The following is a 21,686-nucleotide window of genomic DNA, read 5'->3' on the forward strand; positions in this document are numbered from 1 at the left end:
CTATAACAAGAAGAAATGCAGATGATAAACGGGTATTCATTGGACAAATATATTATACTAGAACTGACATGTGATTACATTTTCGCGCAATTTTGGTGCATAGATCCTGAGAAATCAGTACCCAGAACAACCACCTCTGGCCGTAATAACAGCCTTGTCTGGACATTGAGTAACAGAGCTTGGATGGCATGTACATGTGCAGCTGCCCATGCAGCTTCAACACGATACCACAGTTCATCAAGAGTAGTGACTGGTGTATTGTGACGAGCCAGTTGCTCGGCCACCATTGACCAGACGTTTTCAATTGGTGAGAGATCTGGAGAATGTGCTAGCCAGGGCAGCAGTCAAACATTTTCTGTATCCAGAAAGGCCTGTACAGGACCTGCAACATGCGGTCGTGCATTATCCTGCTGAAATGTAGGATTTCGAGGGGATCGAATGAAGGGTAGAGCCACAGTTCGTAACGCATTTGAAATGTAACGTCCACTGTTCAAAGGGCTGTCAATGAGAACAAGAGGTGACCGAGACATGTAACCAATGGCACCCCATACCATCGTGCCGGGTGATACACCAGTATGGCGATGTCGAATATATGCTTCCAATGTGCGTTCTCCCCTATGTCACCAAACATGCATGCGAGCATCATTATGCTGTAAATAGAACCTGGATTCATCTGAAAAAATGACGTTTTTCCATTCATGCGCACAGGTTCGTCGTTGAGCACACCATCGCATGCGCTCCTGTCTGTGATGCAGCGTCAAGGGTAAATGCAGCCATGATTTCCAAGCTGATTGTCCATGCTGCTGCAAATGTCATCGAACTGTTCGTGCAGATGGTTGTTGTCTTGCAAACATCCCCATCTGTTGACTCAGGGATCGAGACGTGGCTGCACGATCCATTACAGCCATGCGGATGAGATGCCTGTCATCTTGACTTCTAGTGATACGAGGCCGTTGGGATCCAGCACGGCATCCCGTATTACCCTCCTGAACCCACTGATTCCGTATTCTGCTAAGAGCCATTGGATCTCGACCAACGCGAGCAGCAATGTCACGATACGATAAACCGCAATCGCGATAGGCTACAATCCAATCTTTATCAATGTCGGAAATGTGATGGTTATGCATTTCTCCTCCTTACACGGCGCATCACAACGATGTTTCACCGGGCAACGCCGGTCAATTGCTGTTTGTGTGTGAGAAATCGGTTGGAAACTTTCCTCATGTCAGCACGTTGTAGGTGTCGCCACTGGTGCCAGCCTTGTGTGAATGCTCTGAAAAGCTAATCATTTGCATATCATAGAATCTTCTTCCTGTCGGTTAAATTTCACGTCTGTAGCACGTTATTTTCGTGGTGTAGAAATTTTAATGGCCAGTAGTATATTACAAAGTGTCTGAAACTGTGCACTGTGACAGAAAAAAAAATCACACATTATTTTTTCAGTTGCAATATGAAGCTAAATCTGGATTACCTATTGGAGAAACTGTGGGAGTATCTGTCTTTGATTCGTGTGTACACTAAGAAGCCTGGTGAACCTCCAGACTTTGATGATGGCCTTATTTTAAGAAAAGGTGTTACTGTTGAGCATGTTTGCCACGCTATTCATCGTACATTGGCTGCTGCATTCAAATATGCACTTGTTTGGGTAAGTATATAAACTCTCACATGAATCCACTTTACACTTAAATGAGCAAGGACTGAAACACAACTCAGCTTTTTATATGATCTTCAAAGTAGACTATTAGTGTAAAACATTTTTGACAACATGACAAGTACTTCAGATCATCCGAAACAAGCTACTATAAAACAGAACACAATATTTCTTTATAACTTCAAAAGCAAGTAGTTAAATTGTGTTACAGACTTATTCCTGCTTTTGAAAAGGGCATATAACTCTTAATGACTGAACTGATTCTTTAATACTTTTACTTATCCTCAGTTTCTAGAAAATTCTATGACCTCATTGATGAGGAACAGTCAGTACTTAATGCCCCAAACCATTAAGAACATTTGCTACACTATAATCAAGAACTAGAAAATTTTACTATTAGGGATGTAATTTACTAGACCATCACCACCTAAAATATGCTAAATAAATGTAGGAGATTTGAAATGAAGAGGAACTGCAATTGGCTCATGTGATGTTAATATATGTAGATTTCTGTAAAAGAAATTTAAGTAAATAAAATCTCTTCTCAACCCAAAGATTGGTTTAAACACCTCAGTGCTTTATTAGACATGTTCATATTGGAGATGGTATGTTATTGCCTTTCTCCAACCTTGGAACTGGCTTAGCCTGTTACATGGGTGCCTACAGTTCAATATGGGTTCTGAACTGTTTTGCGAATTGACTTTTTCATGTTAATGAATCATTGCCTGAGGCAAAGGAAATTATAAGTGACTGAAAAATCCTAGGACCTACTCGAGTGTGAAACCTGGATGTCTTTATTCATAGTGCCACTGTCCCGCACCAGAACCTAGGGAAGGGATGGAGGAAAAATACATAAACTTCTTGTGACTTTCAGGCCAAAGCATTGAGTATACTAGAATTTAGTTTATCAGAGAGTTCTGAGAGTTTGTTGAGACCACTTAAAAAATAATATATGCTATTGTTGCAATCAGTTTTATGCTGGTTTTATCATTCTTGAGTATTATGCACAGCACTTGTGGCAAAATGCTGTCACTGCAGACGAATTGAGGGTATAAACAAATTGTCAGCGATTAAGAATATCAGATATTGAAGAGGATAAACACAAAAACTATAGAGCTTAAGTGCTGTCACAACTTGGTCAAAATTCTCCAGTGAGTTTTCAGAATCCACTATGGTCCCTCAAACCACCAATTACTGCAAAGAATGCATAAGTACGATGGAAATGACAAACAGTAATTGACAATGTAGGAAAAGTCAGATTACTACTTACTGTAAGGAAGTCACGTTAAGTTGCAGACAGGCACATTTAAAAGACCCTTACATAAAACTTTTGGCCACAGCGCCAAAACAGAAATGCGCACAACTCAGCAAGCAAACCTCATGCACCCCACCCCCAGCCCCTCAGGGGGCTTGTCACTCTTTGGTGGGTTCATGCCTGTCTGCCACGGAGCCCCAGCCTTTGCAATATTTTTTTCCTTTCCGTGCTGCATGTGTATCGTCTTGCTATTCTTTTTCCCCTCCCTTGGCAAACATGTCTGGGATGTTATTGGGGATGTTATGCATTGTCTGTCGATGATGTAAGAACAGTCTGTGTTGTAACTGGGACCAGGACGGTCGCGGGGTAGCACTGACGAAAGGCGCGGCGGGACCTGCGGAGAGGCCCACGAACAACAACACAAGAAAAAGGATGGACATGACGAACATAGGACAGAACGAATACGACAAGACCGAACAACATAGTCACAAGGAAACAAACTCGTACGCAACCAGGAAGAAAGCAGTCTAGCGCAAGCGAGGTGCAAACCGACGTAAGAGAGATAAGACTGACTTGATGTGCGAGTGGCTGGCGCTTAAGTACGCTCTCGGGGACCCCGCTATTGGCCGCTGGGACCACGTGTTCCACTGGTGGTGCCCCACACTAAAAGCGGGCCAGGAGGTGCACGCTGCCACAACTTATGGTGCAGCGACCTCTATGGGTCTTCGACGTCCATGACGTCTGGCTCGGATTCAAATTCCACGGCATGCGGTACCAGAGTCTATTGTTTTTCGCTTCCTTTTCCTTTCTTTGTTCCCCTTCTCCTCTCATTCCTCCGCTTCAGCGTTTGAGGTTCCTCTTTTTCTTCTTCTTTCCTGTCTGCTCCTGAAGGCCGGCCCATGTGTGTGACGTGTAACAGGTGACTGGGTAATGCGTAATTCCCAGCCCCGGGTTGACAGGTAGGGTTCGTACGTACCCCCTGGTACGGGCCAGGCCCAAGAAGGGGTGAGTGCCTGAGCTGAAACCTTCCCAAATTGTCGATTGCTCCCTCTGTCAAGTGTTCGGGAGGTATGACATGAGATGTGAACAATCACTTAAGGTGGGTGCGCCCCCTTTTGAAGGGGGGCCCCCAATTGGAAGGAGCATGCCATCGGAGATGCTGGCAATCATGGGGGATTTTCTCGCAATGAGTCAATCATCTTCACAATCAACATCTACGAAACATAAACATAATGAGGCTAACGATTCAAAGATTGTTCCCGCTCCACCATGGTTCCTTGTGGTCTCACATGCTGAAGACGATCAGTTCTTTGGCAAGGTAAATCCATTTATTATTGAGGAAGGTGTTGATGTAACTGCTGATCATGTGAAAACCTAATCTTGAGTACGGAATGGCACTTTGCTGTTGGAGACTACTTCTGATTCTCAAGCACAACAACTGCTTGCCACCTCGCTTCTCCATTGCTACCCTGTTCATGTCGGAGCCCATAGAATTTTGAATTCTTCCTGTGGTGTTATTTACACTAGGCTCCTCAACGGTTTAGCTGAGGCCAAAATCCAATCTTACCTCTCTGATCAGGGTGTCATTGCGATCCACCGGGTAATGAAAAAGGCACATTACTCCTTAGTGCCCACCCACACTCTTTTTCTCACCTTTGATACTGTGGTGCTTCTGCTCAAGATCAAAGCAGGCTATGAAATTATCACAGTGCAGCCATACATTCTGAACCCAATGTGCTGCTACCAGTGTCATTGTTTCCACCACACTAGAATGTCTTGTCGACACCCAGCCAAATGTGTAACCAGTGGTAGGGGTGCGCATGAGGGCGTTTGTCTGCCTCCTTCTCCCCTCTGTATCAACTGCAATGGCGGCCGTGCCACCTCCTCTCAGGGTTGTCCCGTGTATCTTGATGACCAGGCTGTCCAACAGATCTGGGTAAAGGAAAAAGTGCTGTACTCAGTCACTCACAAGTTATTGGCTAGTCGCAAACCCTGGCACCTCTATTTCTGTTCTTGCTACCCCTCACTCCATAAAGGACATGACCACACAGACATGTGATCTCCAATTCAGCTGTGAGGTTCTGAAATCGCCCAGTGTCGAGGTAGCATCGCCATCCCCTCATTCAGCTGTGCAACAAGCCATTAAACTTTCGCCTCAAGGGGCGAGCCACCAGCTACACAACCAGTAGGCCAGAAAGGACAGAAAGAGTACTTCCATAAAGACTTCCTATATCCCTCTAGACAACCAACACCTGAGTCTACCTCTAACCGGAAACACTCGTAGAAGTCCACCATAGGCAAACTGTCTTCTCCTTTGACAACTCGAAGATCCTCTTCAACGGTGTCGCAATGTGATACCTTAGCCCAGCCAGCCTCCGTGTCACCGGTGCTCACCACCAACATTTTTCAGCATTGAACTCCACAGACCAACTGCACAAGCAATCCGATGCTTCTGTGGAACCCATGGAGCAGGATCCTCCTGCTTCTGTGCCCTGTAATAGCAACTCTTCACAGGCTGTCACTTGGCAGCCGCCGAGGTGACACCCTTACACCTCTTCCTCATCATGCCTCTCCGCCAATGGAATGTTTGTGGCCTTCAGTCCCACAAAGAGGATTTACGGCTGCTTTTAGCGTTGCGGTGTCCCATTGTACTCTGCCTTCAGAAAATGAAATTGAACCTTCACGACTGCTTTGAGCTTTCACATTTCTTTCCAGTTTGTTTCGACCTTCCCTCTGAGGTCGGCACCCTATCTCATGGGGGCATCATGCTGCTCATATGCGATGACATTCATAGTCAACCCATCTCCCTGAATACCCATCTTCAAGCTATTGCAGTTCGCCTTTTCCTTCCCCACCTGATTTTTTTCTGTCTGTACCATTTATGTCCCTCCGTCATTCAATGTCACCAGGACAGACTTCCTTGAGCTTATTGGGCTGCTACCTCCCCATCTTAACACTGGAGCACCCATTTTCCTTTCCTACTCCTTGCACACCTATTATCATTTGGACCTCTTCTTCTGCACTGCCCACCTTGCCCATCGTCTTGAGTAGTCTGTTCTTTCTGGTGACTACTCGAAAGACCATTTCCCTTGTGCTATCTGTTTCCTGACTCCTACCCCACCTGCATGCACATCCAAATGGCAACTTACTAAGGCTGACTGGCAGCTTCTTACTAAGGCAGACTGGCAGCTTTACTCCTCCCTGGTGACCTTCAAACCACAAGATTTCCCCAGTTCTGATGACCACGTGGAATATCTCACAAATGTTATACTTACTGCTGCAGAATGTTCCATTCCTTGCACTTTCTCTATACCACACCGTGTCCCAGTCTCTTTTTGGACTGAGATGTGCTGTGACACAATTCATGCCTGCTCTCCATGTTTTAAACCGTCAACCTACGATGGCAATCTGCATTCCGTATAAACAGATGCATGGAAAGTGTCATTGCTTTCTTTGGGAAAGCAAAAAAGCTAGCTGGATTTCATTCACTAGTTCTTTTAACAGTCCCATCCGTTCCTCTGTCGTGTGGGCCAACTTCCAATGGCTCTCTGGGACCAGGATCCATTCGCCAATTTCTGGCCTGACAGTAGCAGACAATGTTATTGTGGACCCTATTGCTGTCTCCAACACCAGGGGCCACCATTTTAAGGAAGTTTCAAGCTCTTCCCACTATCACCCTACCTTCCTCCATTCGGATGTTGCAGCACCTTTCTCTTGCATGCATGCACTTTCTGCTTAACACGTACAACCGCATCTGGGCAAAGAGCACATTTCCTGGACTTTGGTGTGAAGCCACCGTCATACTCATACCTAAGCCCGGTAAGGACACAAACCTTCCTTCTAACTACCACACTACTGCCCCATCTCTCTCACCAGCTGCATTTTCAAGGTGATGGAATGTATGATTCATGCCTGGCTGGTATTGTGGCTCGAGTTGCACAATTTACTAATGAATGCACAATGTGGATTTCTGTCTTGTTACTTTGTCCACCCATGTCTTGAATGGTTTTCTGTGGAAATCCCAGATTATGGCTGTGTTTTTCGATTTGGAGAAGGCCTACGACACCTGCTGGAGAACTGATTTCCTCTGTACTCTTACACGTGGGGCTTTCGTGGCCATCTGCCGTTTCCTTCAGGAATTTTTAAAAGACCAAGTTTTCAAGGTGCGTGTGGGTTCTGCCTTGTCAGACACCTTTATTGAGGAAAATGATGTGCCTCAGGGTTCCGTCCTGAGTGTCGTCCTCTTTGCTATCGCCTTTAACCCTATAATGGCCTGTCTGCCGCTGGACATTTCCAACTCCCTTTTTGTTGATGATTTTGCCATCTATTGCAGTTCTTCACTGACCTGTCTCACTGAGCGGCATCTTCAGCAATGTCTTGATTGTCGTTACTCGTGGAGTATCAACATTGGCTTTCGTTTTTCCACTGACAAAACCATCTGTATGAATGTCTGGCAGGTTTCTCCCATCATCTTTACATCTTGGGCCTGTTGCCCTTCCATTTGTTGAAACTACGAAATTCCTGGGGCTCATGCTCGATAGGAAACCCTCTTGGTCCTGCCATGTGTCTTACCTGGCAGCTTGCTGTATGCGGCTCCTCGGTGTCCTACATGTCCTCAATGGTTGTCCTACATGTCCTCAATGGTACTTCCTGAAGTGCCGATCGAACCAGCTACTCCGTTTGTGCTGGTCCCTTGTCCGTTCGAAACTCGCCTATGGGTGCTTTGTTTGTACATCTGCACGTCCATCCCTCTTACGCTGTCTCAACACTATCCACCATCGTGGCATCCTTTTGGCAGCTGGTGCCTTTTACACTAGCCTGGTTGAGAGCCTGTATGCTGAAGCTACTGAACTACCACTGTCCTACCGCTGTGACTTTCTCCATAGCAGGTATGCATGCCGTTCGTCTGCCACGCATGGCCACTCATCCTATGCGTCCATCGATGATTCCCTCAATTGCCAGTATGGGGCGCATCCCTTTTCTCTGTTACCACCTGGAGTCCGCATTCAGCACTTGCTACGGCAGCTTAACTTCAAGCTACCTGCAACTTTCCTGGTGGGTTCATGAAGTGACTCATGTTAACCTTTGCCTTCATTTGCTTCCTAAGGACACTACTCCAGCCTCGCTCTATCGCCTTCAGTTTCACAACCTTCGCATGGAACTTTGCATTAGTACTTTTGTGTACACTGATGGCTCTCTGACTGACCATGGGGTCGGGTGTGCCTTAGTCATTGGCACCTGTGTTTTTCGGTATCGGCTTCTGGCACCCTGCTCAGTATTTAGGGCCAAGCTCTTCGCCCTGTATCAGGCCACAGTGTGTCCTCTGCTCAGACTCACCAACACCTTTCAAAGTCAATGTGCGCTGAATACCACCCATCCCTTAGTGCAGCGGGTTCAGGAAAACTGTCACTTGCTCAGTCTTGGTAGAGCCACTGTGATGTTTATGTGGGTTCCTGGTCATGTCGGTCTGCCAGGAAACTAGGCTGCTGACACTGCTGCCAAGGCTGCAGTCCTCGTACCTCAGCCCACTAGTTCCTACATTCCCTCTGATGATCTCTGTGTTGCTGTCTGTCAAGAAGTGGTGTCCCTTTGGCATTGTCAATGGTCCTCCCTTCACAGGAATAAGATCCGGTTTATTAAGCCTCTCCCAGCAGCTTGGATGACCTCCTCTCAGCCCTCCCACCAGGATGATGTCAATTTAACTAGGCTGCGTATTGGGCACTGCCTTTTTAGCCATCGTCATTTGATAAGTGGCGCTACCCCACCACTCTGTACACATTGCGTCCAAGTTTTAACTGCTCACCACTTCCTGACGGAATGTACATTTTTTAACCGTTTACATTCCCGCTTGGGTTAGCCATCTGAGTTATCGGTCATTTTGGCAAAAGATGTGAGGGCTGTTGACAGCATTTTACTTTTTATCTGCTAAAGCAATATGGCAAAGGCCATTTAATTTTTAGTTTCGGAGCTCCGTTTCTGCATGGTGTCTTTATTAGCTCTTTTCCACGCCCCTGTTTTTAGCTGTCTTCTCTTAATGTCACTTGGGACTGACTTATAGTCATTTTTAACTCCTCTCTGTTGTGTTCTATAGTTTTGACTTGGGCATGTATGACCCCAGTTGTTGTTTGCACCCTAAAGCAAAGCAAAACAAAACTACCTCTTGCATACATGAGAGCAAAGTCCAGCATCTCAAGCATTTTGGCCAGCCAAGTCTAGCATCTCCAGCATTTTGGCCAGAGGTGCTGGAGTCGGTGGTCATGTGTGCATGAGATGTGTTTGCGTGTCTGCATTAATGGTGTGTGTTTCTCTTTTGCTGATGGAGGCTGTGGCCGAAAGCTTTATGTAAGTATCTCTTAATAGTACGTATCTGAAACTTCACATGTGTTCTTTGTGATAAATAGCACTCTGTCTTTTCCTACATTCTTGATACTCCTACTTGAAGTTCCCATTATTTGATTTTTCCAAACAGTAATTGGAAGCCCCCTGAAACGTCCTTCACTTTATTTGAAATAATGTTGCAATAATGCACACAGTTGATGCCCAGTTAAATTTGTGTATAACCGCTATACCATCCATTATAAAATTTGTAGTTAAAACCGCCCATGATGGCATTAAATAAGTGTCATGTGAATATTTTAGATAACTGTAACTGTTATTTCACAAATATAGTATAAAGCTGGAAGTAGCTGTACAAATAATTTGTGCTTTTTACATCCTGGTAATCATTAACAACAAAGAGAAAGTTTAGCTTGATTATCATTTGGATTTTTTTTTTTTTTTTTTTTTTTTTTTTTTTGTAGTTTGACATGGAAGGCCTAATTAATTGTCACAAAGAGTGTTATACTTTCAGATTCTGTTGTTCATACTAGGTGCCCATGTTTTCCCTCAGTAATTTTCGTAGATTTATATTGATATAGTGGGTGTTGTAATTTAATTCAAAGGAAAAGTGTCAGACAATTGTTGTCTTTTAAGTAAAAAATTTCAGTCACAAACAGTTGCATATATTGTGCAAGTTTGCAAAACATTGAGATTGAAACCTGGTATTATTTTACTGCAGTTATTAACATATATTAAGTGTACATCAGTATATAGGTTGATTTTTCTAGATGGAGACAGACAGCAGGAAACAAACCCTGAGAGGATAAGGAGCAAAAACGGTCATGTGGACATATGGCTGGAAATATGTTACAGAGGAGGTACTCACACTTGAAGATGGAGATAAAATAACTTTTGACAGTGATCCAGGTATCAGCACCATGTGGAACATTCCCTGTGACAACAGCAATTATCCGTATCACTAACACCACGTGCAGGTGTTATTACCTACAGACTTGCCTCTGCGGTGATGACTTTGTCACTGGTTCGTTGCAGAGGCACCTCATTACTGGAGTTTGTTATCCATCCTATTCACAGATAAGGTTACCTTTGCGAGGAGTTGTATCGCCAACCTTCATAACGCCCGCTTGTTTGGCCAGGCATTACTATTATGGCTTACTACATGGTGGTGTTTGAGCTCCCAGCCTTGTTGAGTGTGGAGATAAGACAGAACATTCCCACTCGTTGGCGTGTTCCCACATGTGCTTTCAATAATTTAAACGTACAATCAAAAATCTTTTATCTGTGGCTTCAAGTAAGTGCACCTCAATGAAACACATTTCTGGTTATATATACTTATGGCCTTGTTTGCTTCTTATCCTCTCAGACGTAGTTGCAGTGTATTCTCATTTAGTAAAATCACCCATACAGAGACTGTCAGGCAAAGGGCTGTAGGTGTAATAGTATGATAATGGAAGGAATAAAAGTATGTGCTCACCATATAGTTGGGGCATTGAATTATCGACAGGCATGTAAACAGGACTGAGAAGGGTGCTGAGCTTTTGGATGAACCCTCCTTCAGCCCTGTACAAGGATTTATCTGAAAGCTCAGTGACATTTGTAGTCTTGTTTGTGTGCCTATCAACAACTCAATGCCTTATCTATATTCCACCAAGAATGTTCTGGTGCCATGTTATGATATGTAGCATAGAGTTTTGGGAAGTATAGGGGATGATATCTGTAAGAAGATTTTACTTCATTGAAATATGGAGATTTCATGTGTATATCTTTCACCATAAAATAAAAGTTATCTATTGGAGACTGAGCCATAAAACTTAGGTCATCTGAAAAATCTGTTATTTCTTTTTGTGCAGGGGACAAGTACAAAATATTCTCCACAGCGTGTTGGTTTGCATCATGTTATGCATGATGAAGATGTTATACAAGTTGTAAAGAAATAATTATGCGTGTGTGAAGTAAAAGGATCCCAAGAGATACTCAGTGCTTCCATTAAGAGCAAAACCTAACCATTTGGCAAGAGATGTATTTTACTTCTGTAACAAGAGATTAAATAAAGTTATCAAAACAATATCCCATCTTGTGTCTTATTGCTCTACCTTCTCACACCCTGTGGAAGATTCATTTCCACAGAATACTTCAGTAAACACCCCTACTCTCATCTGTGTATAGCAGTGAGATCACATTGTGGATAAAGAGGTAAATGTGTTCTGTATTGTGCCCTGTGTCTCTGAACTAAAGCTGACAAAGAGGTAGTTTCTGGATACAGTCCTTCTCCAGAGCATAGAACTTACAAAAATGTGGGGCATGGTACTGGGGAGGGGGAGTTACCTCACTGAAAATGGGATTGGTCCAATAGCTTTTCTGGTAATTGCCATTTCCTATTTGCCTGTTTGCTCCATAATGACTCTTCTTTTTGGTGAGTAACAATCTAGCCTCGTATAGCTGCTTATATTACCTACCACTGAATATAAGTACTATTAAGCCCTGATGTATGTTCATGAATGTCACATTGATTCCTCATTCATAAAATAACAAAGACAGTCTTTTATATTGACTACACTGTTGATCAATACTATCTAGTAGCTTTGTGAATCATTGTATAGAAAATTAGCTAAAGTTTCCTGGTACAGCTGCAAAATGCTCTAAATGTCAGTTGATGGGACAGAACAAAACTAATGGACGTCTTCAAACACAGTCACTCTAGATAATCCATTCCTTACACAGTCATCTGTATCCAGCCATGAGAAATTGCACTATCAAGTAAATAAAAAATGTGTGTAAGTATAATGATATGCATGAAACAGAAATGGCTTCCCTCAAATGAGCAATATAGGAAACGTAACTATGTGAAAAATACTGAGAAGATCACAGACCAAGTAGTGTTGACCAAGAAGTGTTTAAAAACATGTCCCTTCTACACTCTATGATTACTTCTTCTAGGTGGCAGCAAACACTGCACCTGCCAATAATACACCAAATACATAAGCATTAGATTTTCCTTGACAGATGCTGTTTGCAAAAACTGTTGCATCTTTTAGCAATGACAGTCTTTCTAATTGACAAGAAGAGGTCCCCAGTGGTAGGATTGACCTTCGAAACCATTTATATGGTGTGTAGGTTAGGGTCCTAGATATTACACTCTGAAGCAATTCATCAAAATGGGCCCTTGTTTGTCAGTAATATACAAAAAAGAATTTTGTGTCATTATGGAGTGCCTTAAAAATAAGTATTTTGCAGCTTTGTAGTGTAGTGTAGTGGTTACAATATATTCCTGATGTGCAGAGAATGTTGTGGGTTTGAATCCTCTCAGGTACATTGAAATTTTATATTATGACTTTGGTCACTATTTTCATTCAGTTAATTCATTTAAATATAAGTTTATTTATTTATAATTCATTGTCATGTCATTTTAATCATTGTATTAATTTTATTTGTCCTCAGTTTTTCTTCCTGTCATTCTTTTTTTTTTCATTTGTTTTCTTTGTCTATGTGATTTGAAGTATCTTTTTCTGTATTAACTTACATTCAATTTATTTCAATTTATTATTTTATGTATTTGGCCATATTTTTGCATTCATTATTTATATTCCTCATTTTGCTTGAATTTAGTTTATTTACAATCCTTTACTGTTCTTGATATACATTAATGACTTACCATTCCACATTGATGAAGATGCAAAGTTAGTTCTTTTTGCTGATGATACAAGTATAGTAATAACATCCAAAAACCAAGAACTAAGTGATGTAATTGTAAATGATGTTTTTCACAAAATTATTAAGTGGTTCTCAGCAAACGGACTCTCTTTAAATTTTGATAAAACACAGTATATACAGTTCCGTACAGTAAATTGCGCAACTCCAGTAATAAATATAGACTTTGAACAGAAGTCTGTAGCTAAGGTAGAATTTTCAAAATTTTTAGGTGTGTCCCTTGATGAGAGGTTAAACTGAAAGCAACACATTGACGGTCTGCTGAAACGTCTTGAGTTCAGCTACGTATGCTATTAGGGTTATTGCAAATTTTAGTGATAAGAATCTCAGTAAATTAGCTTACTATGCCTACTTTCATTCACTGCTTTCGTATGGCATCATATTCTGGGGTAATTCATCATTGGGTAGAAAATTATTCATTGCTCAAAAACATGTAATCAGAATAATTGCTGGTGCCCACCCACGGTCATCCTGCAGACATCTATTTAAGGATCTAGGGATCCTCACAGTAACCTCACTGTATATATATTCACATGTGAAATTTGTTAATAATCCAACCCAGTTCAAAAGTAATAGCAGTGTGCATAGCCATAACACCAGGAGAAAGGATGATTTTCACTATGCAGGGTTAAATCTGACTTTGGCACAGAAAGGGGTAAATTGTGCTGCCACAAAAGTCTTTGGTCACCTACCAAGCAGCATCAAAAGCCTGACAGATAGCCAACCAACATTTAAAAATAAATTAAAAGAATTTCTACATAACAACTACTCCTACTCATTGGCTGAATTTTTAGATATAAATTAAGGGAGGGGGAAAAAAAATCAACTTAAACATAAGTGTCATGCAATATTTTGTGTAATGTAATATCTTGTACAGACATCTTTTATTAACCTGACACATTCCACATCATTATGAAGTGTCGTATTCACGATCTATGGAACAAGTATTAATCTAATCTAATCTAATGTCTTTTTCCAATTAAATTTTCATTTGTGTTGGCCAAAGTGCAGCTACAATTTATGTTTGAAATGTTTGTATGACAGTTACTATCCAAAAAAATGTATATCTTGTAATGAAAAACACATTTTAATCACTTTGAACAAACAGTGTAAATAGATTATCTCATCTTTCATTTTTTAACCAATAAATCTGCATTTACAAATGTTTAAAAATTATCATAGGTAAATAAAAATAATTAAAATCACGTGCACGATGACTCCAAATGAAAAGAGAATGATAGCGAAGAAAAAATTTAGAGCAAATAAAAAAAGTTTACATAATGGTGCAGCAGATGACTAAAAATTTAAAAAAATGCTTTATACCAATTATTTGAATAAAAATGATAATGAAAGTCATTTCAATAAAAATTTAATATAAAAAAATTGAAAGCATCTGATGAGGTTCAAACCCACAACTTTCTATGTGCCATGAATGTATCTTAGTCACTCTGCTAAGCTACTATAGATCACATAATAATTATTATTTGCAAATGAGGGCCCACTCTGATGAATTGCTTCAGGTTTTGAAACCTGCAACTGTAACCTACACCATCTTATAGATTGTTTTACCTGTGGACCTCTCCTTGTGAGTATTAAAATTTTTTGCTGATTTGGTAACACCAAAATGAGCAGCCACCGTTGTAGTAGGGACTATAAAATGGCAGCACATGAAGAGATTCAAGAACTTCCCAATGCATTTTTAGTAAAGGATAACTCATGAGGCTAAGGAATGTAACCACACTTCTGACACGATTCCTTTGCACTCTGAAGAATGAGAACAACAACAGGATATTGTGGAGTGGGCCAATAGGCTGAGTGACAACTGAATCAGTCATTGCAGAATGGAGATAAGGCGAGGAAAGGAATTCAGCTTTTGAGACACTAAAAGAAAATGTGTTTATTCTTCCAATAATTAAGTAATATTTGTAGCCCCATTTCTCAGGCTAAGTTTAGTGCTCAAGAAGCTTAAGTGTGCAACAAACCATGTTTCCAGAACATTATTTTATCAAACCTTGACTTACTCAATTTGTGCAAGGAAGTGACAGATAATGTCTTAAGAATGTTTCGAAATATGTGTTTTTAGCAAGTATAATTGAAAATGAAAATGGCTAATTTAAAAAAAAAAATAGAAAGTATACAAGTGGCATAACCTAAATTTCACACTACTTTTCAGTTTATTTTCTCCTGTAAAAAGAACATTATGGTACTGCATACGAAACAGAATCTATTTTATTGTTCTCCAATTAGTAATAATAATAAAAATAATAATAATTGGAACCAAACAATGAAAAGTCCAGGATGGAATGTAACAATATTAGAGGAGGAAAGATGCCACTCACCATCTAGTGGAGATGCTGAGTCGTAGATTCTCACAATTATAGTATTCGGCCTTGTCAAAAAAAAAACACCACACACACACACACACACACACACACACACACACACACACACATGTGTATGTGTGTCTATTGTTGACCTGCTATATGGTGAGTGGAAACTATCCTTCTCTAATATAATATAGGAACATTAGAAGCAGTAGATTCTATGTTACTGTTCTTCAATTAATATTAATAATAATAATAATAATTGGAACATTAGATGAAGTATTTATGTAAATCAATAAACAGTTAAGAGTAGTACAAGATGAAATAGTTTAATGTTAAAGACCAAGTCAGACTTCGACTAACCATTTTTACATCTTAATAGTTATTTCAGTCTTATTTGCAAATATTTCAAAGCGAATAGCCACAGTTAGTTGGAATATTGGATATGTGCAGTGTTATCTTCTTGAACATAATGGTCAGTACATTTCTTACCACAAGACAGCCAATTCAATATTCTTCAGAGGAGGAACTGTGTTCTGTTGAAATGTACTGTTTCACTCTGTGATTGTCTTGGAGGTTTTTTTCTATTAATGGGAATTTTCTCAGCTAATGCTTTAGGTGAGGGCAATGCTACCTATACAGTGCAGGTTTTCACAAAGAAAATATAGGCCAAGTAATTTCATTGCCTTTGTAAACATTAGCACTTACAAATACATGTGTGCCATTTGAGTAAACAAATTCACCAAATTGTGCTGGAGAAAACATTATTTTCTCTTTATATTTTGACCCCAATTGTGACTATTGAGCAGTAGGTTCTCTTGTAAACTTCTGGCAACCAGTCTTTAAACTTATGAACATAATTAGAAGTGACTGCTTTAACATCTGATTTATTGTTTACATTTGGGTGGATGACAAAGGCTTTATACTGTTCTGGCATGTACACCCTGTCTGATCTTATCTCATGGCATTGAAGCCAAGGTTGATGGAAGAAATGAATGACCTGGTTGTGGGAAATAACAAGCAATCTTCGAAACCATCCCATGTAAAATGACTTTACGAATTTTTATTTTTACCCCCAAAGTAGTTGTAAAAAGTATGCAGTTCTTTCACTGTTTAGAGGATACTACCTATTCTGAACATAATGAAGCAGAACTTAACATACCTCATTTGGAAATTTTGCGGCCAGTGCCTTATAGATGTGAACAGAAATGTGCCTTATTGTCTTTGAAATTATGATTACAAAATATGGTCCACCCATAGTTGCCTATAATAAAATTTTTCTTGCACTAGTATATTCAGCAAAGGAAGAATCTGTATGAAATTAAAATATATTCAAAGTATATCACCTCGTTCTTCACAGTTTTCCTGCAGATCTTTCATTTTTTTAATAAAATTAATTATGGCAACATTTATAAATCATAAGTTTTCCAACAGCTGCTTTCCTGGAAGATTTACACAAATTTCAACTTTTTTTAATTTTAACCCCCAGCTCACACATTCACTTATGGTCAGCCAAAGTGCACAGGAAAATGTTCACAGTACTAATTTAGATAAAACCCATAGTTCTCACCACTACCAGTATTAGAGTATTTTCCATTACAGTTTTTTTTCCCCTATAGAGAAAAGCATCTAACACTTCACTGTTTTGATGCAATAGTGTGTATCTTTAGCTGAGAAAAACTGAATATGTTCCTGCATTTTCCTCTTGTATGGTATCCATTCTTCATTCAACCACCCTTCTGTCTTTGAAGAGTTCTGCCTGTTAGAGCAAATTACCCAGTTGCTCAATTTGCTTCCTTCTTGTACTGTATAGACGACTAGCAAATACTTTCTCAATCTCTGGCCTTGGTTGTCTTGATTTTATTTGTCAAAGATCTGTTAGTTTTTGAAAGTGAATATCCTGTTAATTTTAATTAGTGAACAAGTTCTTTGTTGTAACTGCATACATGGAATCTTCATCATTTAGTCTTTCAAAACATTATTTTGTATCTGAAAAGATTAAAACTTAGGTGTTAATATTATATTGAGCCTTTTAGTGTAATGAAAAGATGGCCATACCCATTCGTGAACTGTGTCCAAGTTTAGGGTGCAATCCTTTCTTAAGGCAGTTTGCTTGTACTTATCCACATGGTTCTTTCCTGCTCTATGGGTGACTGTCCGCTCCTAGTAGCTGAATGGTCAGTGCGATGGAATGTCATGCCTAACGGCCCAGGTTCGATTCACGGCTGAGTCAGAGATTTTCTCCGCTCAGGGACTGGGTGTTGTGTTGTTCTTATCATCATCATTTCATCCCCATTGACACGCAAGTAAGTGGTGTCAACATGAAAGGCTTGCACCAGGCAAACGGACTACCCGACGGGAGGCCCTAGCCACACTTGCACCAGGTGAACGGTCTACGTGCCGGAAAGCCCTAGCCACAAGGCATTTCCATTTCCATATGGCTGACTACAGTCTCTCTAGCCCATCTGACTTGTTGCATACTGTAATAAATGTAGCCATGTTGGAATTTCTCCTCCCAACCGAAATCTACAATACCACTTTTTTTTGGTCGTGTTTGAACTCCTTTTTATTTATAAAGTATTTAATTCATGATTCTGGACAGCTATAAAGTTTTGTATTACTTGGACGAAGCTTTATGACATACATATTTTTCATTTATATCAATAGTTACTTATGCTACAGTATTATACCATGAAAATTAGTTGGACAATAAATAATAGTAAATGCATGTAAATCAAGATATTATCACTTACTCATACTGTGCAAAGTTATTTTGATGTTGTTCAAGAAGCTTGTTGCTATTTGTATTTTCATCAGTTTAACAATTGATATCAGATCAAATTTACGAGGGTAATCCAAAAAGTAAGGTCTCCTATTTTTTTATAAGTACATAGACCTGTTCATTTCTACAATGGTTTACATCAGTTTACAGCTTGAACATTTAGCTATTTTTCGACATAATCACCATTTCTGTCGGTGCATTTTTGTAGACGCTGTCTGTGGCAGTTTTTGTATGCCCATGTCGTACCAACTTGCTGCCATGCTGTTCAGAAAGTTATGAACTTCTTCTTTCACCTCATCATCGGAGCTGAATCACTTTCTGGCCAAATGTTCTTTTAACCTAGGGAACAGGTGATACTCACTGGGTGCCAAGTCAGGACTATAGGGTGGGTGGGTGATTATGTTCCACTGAAACTGTTGCAAGAGCAACGGTTTGCCGAGCGATGTGTGGACGAGAATTGTCATGGAGAATGTGTACGCCCTTGCTCAACCTTCCTCTTCTCTGATTCTGAATTGCCCGTTTAAGTTTTTTCAGAGTCTCACAGTACATGTCAGCCTTAATTGTAGTCCCAGCGATTCAGCTCCGACTACGAGGTGAAAGAAGAGGTTTATAACTTTCTGAACAGCATGGCAGTGAGCTGGTATGACATATAAAACATCATATTCTTCAAGCAAGTAGTTATTCTTCAAGCATGTCATTTATGAATCCCAGGAACTATTGAAATACCTTTATGCTATGGAATGAAGACCACCGGACATTGAAGCCATCTGCAAGTTAAATACATAATTAAAAATATGTGTGAAACCTTTATTAATAAACATTGCTACCAAAGTGATTATCCCTCATGTAATGCCATCAACTTTTAATAATTTCAAAATAAGTAATATAGGAAGGATCTTTACTTTACCTTTCTATTCTTGATTACTTTTTGTGATAAATCACTTTTATTGCACTTACGTTTACCACTAATCAAACACACTTATTTCTGTGATTGCTTGCTACATCCAGCTTATTTATCATTATGTGTGTGCCATCAGTTACTTCAGTGCAGAAATGAGACAAGTCTCTGACTGATCCAATTCCTAAAAATGAGCAAGGTGTCTGTGGTAGTCTGCACTTGATTTAAAAGTTAAGAGGCTTGTCCTGTTCTTGCACAGAAACTTGTACAATGTCAAAGAAACTTACAGCGCTTTTAATGCTCCCCCTCCTCCCCCCCCCCCCCCCCCCCAAATTTTACTTTTGCTGTGATTAACTGAATTGGAGCTATGGCCTTCTACAAAAATTTTAGATTTTAGTGCCAGTTTATCTTGTTTCTATCTGTTCAAAATACAAATAAGAAACATAATACTGAATGTGTGTGTGTGTGTGTGTGTGTGTGTGTGTGTGTGTGTGTGTGTGTGAGAGAGAGAGAGAGAGAGAGAGAGAGAGAGAGAGAGAGAGATGGAATCTACATCAACATAACCTACTCAGCAAACCACTGTGAAGCACATGGCAGAGGGTACTTCCCATTGTGCCAATTATTATCACTGCTTCTTTCCATTCATGTACAAAGCATGGGAAGAATGATTGTGCAGATGCCTCTGTGCACACTGTAATTAATACCGTATTTACTCAAATCCAAGCCGCACCTGAATAATGAGACTCGAAATAAAGGAAAAAGAAAAAAAATTTCCGAATCTAAGCCGCACCTGAAATTTGAGACTCGAAATTCAAGGGGAGAGAAAAGTTTTAGGCCGCACCTCCAAATCGAAACAAAGTTGGTCCATTGTAATATGAGACACAATTTAGGTCGAATGAAAGACGATACAGCTACAGTAGTTTGGTTCGAGTCGTAAGCTTAGCAGTTACGATTTACCAGGTAGCCATTGCTATGCGTCACGCTCCGTTCGTATTTATACGGGTACCCTTCCTTTTTCACGTGCTTCGTCTGGTTTGAATCGATTGCTTATTTTTCTTTGATCTGATGTGCCGTTTTCTTTGTTATAGGTGTTTACGTCACTCTAATCTAAAATGCATTACTGTACTGTGTCATGCCTTGTTTGTCACATTCTGATAGAGCGTGTTTACGGCCTGCCGCCCCTCGCGGCACGGCTTGCTTTTGTGCGTGTTACCGCCGCTTACAATAAAAAAAAAGAGGAGAGGAATCGTCTCAGCGAAACAATGGCAAGAGACTGCTATTTGTTGTTACTTACACTGCTGCTTTCTTTGATAATGATCAACAAGAACCAAATAATAGACTGCGTATGATAGAACATGTTCTGAACGAGAGTTGGCGAAAATTTTTCTCCGTTTGAAAATCTTTGCGGCCGCTTCTTTAGTACATCAAATTCTGCACAGAAATTAGTCATCTTAGATTTAAAAATCTAGTCAGTTGCCGTGCTTCATTTCTGACTGTATCACTATTATATAATACGAATATAAGCATGACACGATACGTATATTCTTCCGCTTTTGCTGTTGTCTCACTCTAGTTTCGTAGTTTATTAGGCAGACAGGGTTTAAATGAGATAGCAGCAATCACGAAAGAATACATGGCAAAATGTTTATATTCGTATTATTCTTATGGTGAAGAGAATACTGCATGTGATGCCATTTCATCAGGTTCCTATTAGCAACCATCTCTTCTCACAGGTAGAAAAAAATTCAGAACGTAGAGTTGGCCATATTGACAAACATCCCCAACAGTCTTGCCAGTCGGATTTTCGTAGTACATAGAAATTCTGCTACATTCGATGATGAACAATACGGAATTTGTATTTACTTCGTTGGATATTGTATGAAAATGCAGTGGTCGAAACTCGGGGCGGAGAAAAAAAAGCTCGTCTTCCACCTTTTTTTTAAATTTATTTACTGACGCAAAGGTTTTCGCGCCAGTATTTATCTTTGCAAAGCATGCCTGTGTAGCGGTACATATATTCGACGGCAGAAGTTACTTGTAGCGGCACCTACCAACATTTTTCAGAACTTCCGTTTGCTTTGCACTCGATTCTAAGCCGCAGGCAGTTTTTTGGATCACAAAAACCGGAAAAAAGTGCGGCTTAGATTCGAGTAAATACGGTAAATAAAATAAAAATCTTGGGCTTGCGATCCCCGTGGAAGTGGTACATAGTGGTTTATTAACAATGTAGGAAAAGATAAATTGTTACTTACTGTAAGTCAAATACACATCAAGTCGCGCGCGCGCGCACACACACACACACACACACACACACAAATGTCAACTCCAGCATTTGGTGGTCGTGTGTGCGTGAGGTGTGCCTCCGTGTGTGTGTGTGTGTGTGTCTTCTTTATGGTGAATAGCTCAATCTATCTTTTCCTACATTGTTGATATTCCTACCTGGTGTTTTCATGGTGGTTTGTATGATAACGTAAGATCAATCAACTTAAAATATTCTAGATATTTTGACAAAGCAGTTGACTAGGCTCTGGTTCATTGATAGAATGGGAAAATGCAATCACTCTGTAGAGGATTTCCATCACAAAACACTCATGGGACTCATACCATGTAGGAAAAAGGGGATATTGGATGTATACAAAGAAGGGCAGTGCAAATGGTCACAGAGATGTTGAAAATACTAAACTGGTTTTCATCCTATAGAATGTAGTGTGTTACATTAAGAAGTTTAG

At 40.3% G+C, this 21,686-nt stretch overlaps 1 protein-coding gene across 1 annotated transcript in view; it reads left to right on the top strand.

Moving 5' to 3' along the window:
* The window catches only part of LOC124592912 (developmentally-regulated GTP-binding protein 2), a 116,586-nt gene extending 105,274 nt beyond the window's left edge, over nt 1–11,312 (top strand). Inside the window, exons 7-8 of the mRNA XM_047131880.1 lie at nt 1,444–1,645; nt 11,096–11,312. Coding sequence (XP_046987836.1) covers nt 1,444–1,645; nt 11,096–11,182 — 289 coding nt within the window. The 3' untranslated portion in view covers nt 11,183–11,312. The remainder of the gene's footprint in view (nt 1–1,443; nt 1,646–11,095) is intronic.
* Nucleotides 11,313–21,686: the final 10,374 nt, after the last annotated feature.

Source organism: Schistocerca americana, chromosome 2 (genome assembly GCF_021461395.2).
Source record: "Schistocerca americana isolate TAMUIC-IGC-003095 chromosome 2, iqSchAmer2.1, whole genome shotgun sequence".
Taxonomy (NCBI): Eukaryota; Metazoa; Arthropoda; class Insecta; order Orthoptera; family Acrididae; genus Schistocerca; species Schistocerca americana.